Genomic DNA, 8,626 nt, shown 5'->3' on the forward strand with positions numbered 1-8,626 from the left:
GTTTTGGTGGTTTTATTACACTACTGATGAGGTCGTGGTGCTGCTGTGGAAGGCAGCCTGCACTCACACTTCTGTCCTGAGGAGGTCAGAAAGTGGACAGAGTGGCTCGTGACTCTTCAGGAAGCCAGTGCCAGGAAGGACACTTGTTCCCCCTGTCCCTGGGGAGATGGAGCAGATCCTGCTGAGCTGCTGCGGAACCACCAGCCCCAACCAGATCACTGCTGCAGTGATGCGAAGGACCTAAATCACAACCTGAAGGAAACACGTGGCCTCCACCTGCCTTCTTCAGCATCTTGTGCTTTTCCTCAGTAAAGGAAATAAGTGAGAGTCCCCATCCTTGCCAAGACCCCTTCCAATGTGATTAAACTTGACACTCTTAAGGTCTATCCTGGCAAAATTTCTAATCCTCGTGAAGCAAATTCCCAGGGATCAGCCTATCTTTTCCATGTCCTCACTGCTGCCCTCACTCTCACAATGACAGAGAAATAGCTGAGGGTGAATGACTGCTGTTCCTGGAGGGCACCTCACTCCCACGGAGCCCCCAGTGTCATTACAGAAAGCAATCAGAGCATCTCTTGTAGCAAGAGCACATGACAGACCCACACACCTCTGCAAACAAGCCAGAGAAGCATCAGAGCCTTCATCCCAGTGAAATGAGGGCTGGCAGTGCCCCTGCTTCTAGGAAGCAGGAACTTCTTTAAATGAAAGGCCCATGGCAGGGCCTGTGTGGGCGAGTCTCTGTGAATGTCAACCCGTCTTTTGCCAGCCCTGGAGCTGGGCTAGTCTTCTGCAGACCTCCACGGGAAATGGCAGGGGGGTTAGAGTAAATTTAAGGCAGGCCTGCAGCCGGGGGTATGGTACAGCAGTGCAAAAGCCACCCTTTGTCACCAGGCACGGCCTGGCTGAGAGGGCAGCAGGCTGTCCTGAAGCACGAGGACGCCAACTTTAGCTCTCATGAAACAGCCTGGAGCAAGCTTCCCCCTGTAACCACTTCCTAGCTGGAAAAGCTTCGAACCTTCAAGCCTCCCCTTGAAGAGGGGTCACTCATGAAGGTGTCCCCGTTGCTGCTGAATGGTGGAGGAGCAGGCCGGGTGTCCGCGAGCCTGTCTGCGTGGAGAGCACGCTCCTCTCCTGGGGAGCCGCTGGCTCCAGAAGGGAGTCACCACGCCTGTGCTCTGCATCAGTGGTTACCTGGGCCTGACACAAATAGAAATTAATCAAAAGCGGCTTTAAAAGCTCCCGCGTTCCCGGAGTAGAAAGTTCCTCTTGTTGAAATTGGGTGGGAGAGCTGCGGTTTTTCCTCAGTTCCTTTGATTTGTTGCCTAATGCAGGGGATGGATAAATCTCTAAGCCCTGAGATTTAGGGCAGGATTCATACTTTACATCTTCAGAAGACGTAGTAAACAGCCCTATACTCTCTAATCCTGGGAGCAGGTTTGTACCTGCTCGCTCTGTATAAACTGGACCAGCTACAACAATTTCACATTGTGGCTGAGTTCAAAACATCCCCTTGGGGATGAAATGTTTATTGCAGGAGATTTTTTTAAGATGGTTCCTGAAAGGAAGAAAGGGACTCCTACCTCAATACTCTGCACAGACCCTGGGGGACTGTCACATGGGCGCACAGAGTGGCCTGACCATGAGCAGTGAGACACCCTGGCCCGTAGGAAAATACTCTGTGGAAGAACTTGCTGATAAATTTTGTCACTTAGACCTTCCCTGCTGGATGGGCAGAGGTGGGTGGCCTGCCCACAATGAGGAGGAGGCCTTCATGTAGCGGGGCTGGCAGCTGCCAGGAATGGCCTGATGGCTGCAGTGCTGCTGGATCCAGCCGCACATCTCCCCATTGCCTCTCTGGGCAGGCTGGGCTCAGGACGAAGTCACAGCGTCCAAGGATCCCACCGCTCCCAGGGGCAGGTCACTCCACAGCCTTGCAGAAGCCTCCTAGGCCATGCAGAAGTTTGCGGCAAGAGCAGGCTGGTTGCAGAGAGGCAGCTGAGTTTCCCATGGTGCCTGCCAGGGTGCGGGTATCTGGATCTTTGGGTTGCTCCAACTCAGCCCCAAGACTCTGCAGCAGAGCAGATGGGGACCAGTTTGTGGTCTGGACCCCACACTTGGAGGGCATCAGGTTGGGGAATCTGGTGAGTTTTATACAAAACATCAACTTCTGCGGATTCCCCTGTGGCACGTTTTCACACAGCATGGAGGCCTGCAGGTGACCTGCTCATGGTTTGCTGTAACAGAAACAAGGAAGCGGTGCAGGGGATGGGTAGTCCTTGGGGTGGGACACAGCTGCCAGCTCACCAAAGGGCATGTCAGCCAGTGTGGGTTTGACAGCTGACCACACTACCTTGTAACTGTGCAACCCCCTCTGTACGGCTGCAAGTACCTGTGCGTGGCCAGCGCACAGGGGCTGGGGGAAGCGGGGGCAGTGGCGGATCTGCAGAGGGCAGGGAGTTACTTACAGAATCTTCAGGCTGTAGAGGCCAGAGAAAGCTTCCCCTGGGATCCTGGAGATCTGGTTTCCAGAGAGGCGCCTACAGTGAAAAGAAGAGCCAGTAATGTGTCAACATCCTTGTAATGACAGTCTCTTGTCTGCAGAGGCTTAACAATTCTTGCCACAGGCTGCTTGGGCAGGAGGCTGCAGCACCTGCAAACTGAGCCGTGGCCAGGCGTTTGGGCAACTTTTGCATATCATCCCCTTTTACAGCATCAGGAACAGGTCAAGAAAACAATGCCAGACCTGCATCCAGCTTTTTCAGCATTGGGCTGATACCTGCAGAGGACTCCACTCCACAGACTTTACAGCACAGGCTGCCCGTAAGAGGGGCTTCTGCTCCAGGGCACCAACCAACCTACAGACCCTGCTCTATGCCAGATGCCTGGAGCAAGGGGATTGCTACTTTATGCTCATGAGTGGTCCTGGGAGGACTATCCCTAAATCACAGACCCATTGTCTGCATGGGATCCGTTTCTACATCTAGCAGGTTCTCCTTTTTCCTGTCAATCAAAGCTTGATGCCATTTGATCTTCTTCTGCTCTCTCATTCCCAGCTCTGATTTGACCTGTGTGATCCCAGCTAAGGCCCAGCTTCTTCAACATGTGACAATTTGGTATCACTGCTGCAAGGGGAAACCAGGGAAGGGGCTAGAGATGGCAAGTACCATGCAGGTGTCACACTAGAGCGAGCTCGTCTGAGTATGGTTTCCAAAACTGGGACAGAAAAGTCAAAAGTGGTTCTTAGATGAGTTATGGCTGGAGAAAACCATAGGATAGGGACAATGAAGCCTGGGAAGTCTGATGGATAAAGATGAATGTGAAGGGATGGGAGTGGAAGACAAAGTGAAGAACAGTGTCACGAAGGAAGGTGGGACCATTGGAGTCTGGTTGGTAACAACATTTAGAATTGTCTGGACTCGATGATACCTGAGGTCTTTTCCAGCCTCAATAATTCTGTGATTCTGTGAATTTACCCAAGCAAACCTGCGGGATTCACTGTTGTGCAGTGTTATCTGATGAGAGCACTCAAATTTTACCAAAGCCCAGAGCAGGCTGGGGCATTAACAGGTATTTTGATTTTTCATGGATATTGGAAACTGCATCAGTACTACCAGCAGTTTCACTGATGAGGACAGTGGTCCTGAGAGACCATGGTGGGAGCCTGTGGTGGAGCCAGGAGTAAAGCTCAGGACTCTTGAGTCTAGGCTTGACATAAGGAGAATCTCTTTCTCCTCCTATTTCTCCCATGAGGACCAACATGGACCAAGTCCCAGGGCCCATCAGCCAGAAAACATGAAGACAGGTGTGACAAGCTGATTAAGACCCCAAATTACTACTGCATTTGTGCTTACTTTCTGATCCACAAGTGGTCAAGGTTGGACTTCTCCATAGTCACAGCGTAAGAAACTTGTCTGCTTGACTTGGGAGAGGAATACTGCATCTCCCAAAAGGAGACAATGAGCAACATTCGTGATCAGGCTCATCCTCACTCTCCCAGAAGGTCCAAACCAGGCCCAAGAGGTCACACACAGACACTGGCAAGCTTGTTGTACTCATTTAGCATTACCAAACCTTGTTTCTTTTTAGACTTTTTGTTTGTGAAGGAGACAGGTGTCAAGGATGAGCGGTGTGATCCAGGCTGGAAGCAGAGTGCACTGCTGTGAGCACCCTGACAAGGTCACAGAGAGGATCTGAGCTGGTTTTGGGACCCACACTCACCGGTGGAAGAGCAGGCATGTGTGGGTGCCCGAGCTCTTTCCTTCACTATCTCTCCCCTCGGGAATCTAGAGAAAATTGCTCCCATAATTAGGCCTCCGACAGCATAAACAGCACAGGGTCGTTTCTTTAATGTGTGTGAGCAGGTTGTAACCTGCCTCTCTGCAGTATGCAAGCCGCCTGGCAGGCTGGGCTATTTGTCACTTGGGGGCTGTGATTTGGGGTAATTGCTCCTTTTGATTGCTGATTTCCACATGGGAGGAAGGGTTGTCCAGGAGACTGGAGCGCTCGCCTGGAGGGCAGGTGTTCCTGCACGGCATCCTCAGCCTGCTCCCAGCATCCTTCCTACCAGGCTGCACTTGCTCTGCAGGGGGGTTGTCTGTCCTCACCTCCCTTGAGCTCCTGCTTGCCCCCATGCCTTCGCTGGCAGCAGTCTACATGTATTCATGGTTAAATGTGCCTCTTGACTTGTCTCCTGGCAGCTCCGCACTTTTGTGTTCACTTTTCTGGGTGTGTTTGAGTGTTTGCCAATTCCTTAAATGGCTCTGGGACCTCCAGGATTAGCAGGAGAGGAGTGTGGAGCTTGGATGGAGCCCAGGTTTGGGCTCCTGGCCTCAGAACGGGATGGCAGGGAGCCCCGTATGCCAGTGGGACATGTGCTGAGCCAGCTTGTGGCATCTCAGCATCACGGGCAAAACAGAATGTGAGGGGAAAAAAACAACTCTGTGGGAGATGCCCTGGTTTCACTGGGTACTGCCTCTAGGCAAATTTAGAGGCACAAAACAACCCTCAGCCCCAGGAAAGGCAACTGTGTCTCCCTGTTGCTTCTGCCTCTGTCCTTGGCCCTGCCACACTGAGGCTATGCTGTGTCCCTGGCTCACCTCTGGCCTCTGGCTCTCCTCTCTCTCCCTTCACCTCCTTCCTGATGCCAGGGCAGCCCAGCTCCTCTCCCCAAGGCATAGAGATCCATGCCAAGCCAAAGAGTAGGCACAAAAGGAGGCACCAGCCACAACCACTTCACTCAAGCCACCTCCCAAGGCAATGGCCAGTGCTGTTGGGGTCCAAGATGGGCTCTCTCACTTGTATGCAGAGACTGGGAGGTAGGAGATGTCTGTGTTCATGCTAACAGGATGAGGTTTTGCTTTCCTAGAAGGCATGGCTGGGATATGAACACAAGGTCTAGAGGTGTGGACTTTGAAGTTTTGCTATATACCTCCCAGGACAGGAGCTGCATGATGCTGTGAGTGGTACCCAGGTGTCCTGGGCAAGGGAGAACATCTGTCTCATCTCCCCAAGAGTCAGTCAGGAGTGAGTAGGTCTTCTGGGGTGTCCTGTTCAACAGGAGGAGTGGGAAGAGATGCCTACTTACATGTCATTAGTGCCTGTGCCAGTTCATGTAAGAGACCCAAGACACAAGACTCCCTGTGTGTGATTCTTCCTCTGTCCCTGGTCACTTGGCAATCTCCCTAGTGCTTGGTTTCCTCTGTCCCTCTCATTCAAACTCTCCAGAAATCTCCCAGCCTTGCAGACAGACACTCATTGATCATATCTCCAAAAGCCAGATCCCACTGAAATCATAGAATCATAGACTGGCCTAGGCTGGAAGGGACCTTAGAGCTCATCTAGTCCAACCTCCCTGTCATGGGCAGGGACGCCTCTCAACTAGATCATGATACTCAAGGCTCTGTCCAACCTGGCCTTGAACACCTCCAGGGAGGGGGCAGCCACAACATCTCTGGGCAATTTATTCCAAAGTCTTGCCGCCCTTGTACTGAAGAATTTCTTCCTAAGGGCCAGTCTAGATCTATTCTCATTCAACTTAAACCCATTTCCCCTTGTCCTATCAGTGGACACTCTTGTAAAAAGTCCCTCCTCAGCCTTCCTGTCGGTTCCCTTCAGGTACTGGAAGACGGCTATTAGGGCCCCCCAAAGTCTTCTCTTTTCCAGACTGAACACCCCCAGCTCCCGCAGCCTGTCCTCATAGCAGAGCTGCTCCAGTCCCTGGATCATCCTTGTGGCCTCCTCTGAACACGCTCCAACAGATCCACATCCCTCCTGTCTATTTAAAAGGGAATAATAACATCTGAAGTGATGCAGAAGACTGGATGCAGAAGACTCCCCATCAAGAAGGACTGAGAGGTGGCATTCTCTTGTACCCTAAGCACAGTCAGGGAAAAGATGCTGCTCTTGCAGGGGTGAATGTCTGGTCCACAGCACAGAGCTCTACTCCAGGCCTGCTCAGGTCTCTTTTTAGAACAGGCAGACTTGATTCAGCTGTGAGTAGGCTGGGGAGAAAGGGAAAGCTCTGGATTTCAAGTGACCAGTGGAAGTGGGAGAGAAGGGGCAGGTGGAAGGGGAGGTCGGGAGCTGGAACTGACTGGCTTGCTTTGGAAAGCTCGCGTGTTTGGTGGATTTTAGATTTTGCTCCCCCCTCCCCACCCCACTCCCGTGATTTCTGGAAACATTCCTGCAGGCTTTGATCTGCATTCCCAATAGACTCCAAGTTGGAACAAACTCATGGTTTACCACCTCATGGTTGCAGCAGTTCAGTTACCACAGGCTCCCACCCCCTCCTGTGTCTTGGGCTTCTTGGTCATGCTACAACTTCCTTGGCATGCCCAAAGGCTGTTTGTTGGGCATGATTGCTCCTGCCATGTGCTCAGGCAGCATGATGATGCTCTTATCATTCACATTACGAGGCAGGAACATTGCCCATTGGCAGGACAGGACAAACATGTGTGTCCATATCCCAGTGGAATTTTCCCCTTGCCAGATCTTTGTTGAGCATGTCAGCCTCTCTTTGATCTCTGACTCTGGATCATTTCTCAAGCACTAACATTTTCAAGGCAGAATCTGTGCCCAGATAAACTCCTCCTGCCTAAACAGTGTCATCACACCAAGACTGTGCCATCCCCTGGGCGCAGAGGACCAAGGGCTCCATGTTATGCTTGAGTGTGTTCTTGTGCTGGTGTAAAAGAGGAATGAAGTCAATTAAGTCATGCAAGTGAAAACATGGTACATTTGACAAAACAGCCAGACTTGGACTCTCCCTTCCCACACAGGAATCTGCAGCTGATCCTGGTCTGGTATCACCTGGAGACGTCTCTAACGTGGTCTTTACTGCTTGACTCCATCCCAGAGGAAGAGACTACACAGGCCTGTTTCTAACTCTGCTCTTCGAACCCCCACCGAATGCCTGTTCCAACTCGATATATTGATGGCATTCGTTTCTTTTGTTTATGGTCCTCAAGCCAGCTTTCAACCCACACAAATGTTCATATGCGAGCTAGCTTGGATTCGATTGCCAAGTAAGTTTTAATAAGACACAACTCCTTAATGAACAACTCAATACAGGACACTGAATGCCTTCATTCCATCCCCTTATAAACTGTCAAGGTGCTCATGGGAGATTTGCTCCCTCCAAACATTCAGAGCTTTTTTGATTTTTGACTCTACTCTGTCCCACTTGGGGTACCCCAAGGAAGAGTTAGTTATTTGGAAGGCTGTTTTCAGGAAAATTGAGGCTGGCTATCCTCACTTGCATGAGATTTTCAATTGCTGAACACTATCCCTAGCCTAAATAGAGTAGAAAATAATTGAAATCTCTAAATTTTCAGAACGTTTTGAATTTAACTTGGGCCCCTGCAATAACTTGGCTTCATTTTTCAATACGCATGATGGAGAACCCTTGGAAGTCCTTCCCTCCTGCTCCTACCACCATCTGCCTGTGCGCCATGCCAAATTGCACAGAGATGACCTTCGGAAGGCTTCATTAGAGGAATTGTCTTTTAATCCTCTTTGTGTTTTTTACTCACCCACTGAATTGATGACCAGTACTATCTTCTGCCAAGGACCAATGTCAACCAGGAGGACCGATGTCAACTGTATCGGTCAGGTCTAGTGCCTTTGTTGCCAACAAGTTGCATCCTGGTGCCAGACACAGGAGCTAGGCAGCATCCTGGGGGCACCACAGTGCCCAAGCATTCAGAGGAGCTGCAGCTCCTCACCCACGGCCATCTGGAAGTGCAGAGCTGTGTCAGACAGGGTGGCTACTGAGGGAACAGTGCTGCTCCCTCCGAATGTCAGTATGCCAAAACAAGGTCATGGCCCTGCAAGAATTTGTGTCTCTACCTCTGCAGCCTGCTGTGCTGCTGAAAGCCAGTAAAGCTGCTCTCCAAGGAGTAACCTACTCCAAACATGTTTCCACACTGCTCCAGGAAAGACAGTCATGCCCTAAAGCCAGAATTACTGCAGTGCTTCCTCCTGCAAGAATGAGATTGCCCTGGAGCGAGACCCTGTGCTGGACGATACTCCTAAAGACAGATGTTTCAGATGCCTGGGAGCTGATGTGGGTGGTGTTGGGTGCTCCAACACCAGGCAGGGGGACACTGCAGCAGCGCTGGTGCTGCAT

The 8,626-nt window shown here is 51.3% G+C and overlaps 1 protein-coding gene across 1 annotated transcript in view; it reads right to left on the reverse strand.

Moving 5' to 3' along the window:
* Positions 1-2,537, reverse strand: part of LGR6 (leucine-rich repeat containing G protein-coupled receptor 6) — a gene marked incomplete at its 5' end in the record, with an annotated part of 79,712 nt that extends 77,175 nt beyond the window's left edge. The window contains one exon of the mRNA XM_009865021.1: positions 2,466-2,537. Within this exon, the coding sequence (XP_009863323.1) occupies positions 2,466-2,537 (72 nt within the window). The remainder of the gene's footprint in view (positions 1-2,465) is intronic.
* Positions 2,538-8,626: the final 6,089 nt, after the last annotated feature.

This window comes from Apaloderma vittatum, unplaced genomic scaffold (assembly GCF_000703405.1).
Source record: "Apaloderma vittatum isolate BGI_N311 unplaced genomic scaffold, ASM70340v1 scaffold16502, whole genome shotgun sequence".
In the NCBI taxonomy this organism is placed as follows: domain Eukaryota; kingdom Metazoa; phylum Chordata; class Aves; order Trogoniformes; family Trogonidae; genus Apaloderma; species Apaloderma vittatum.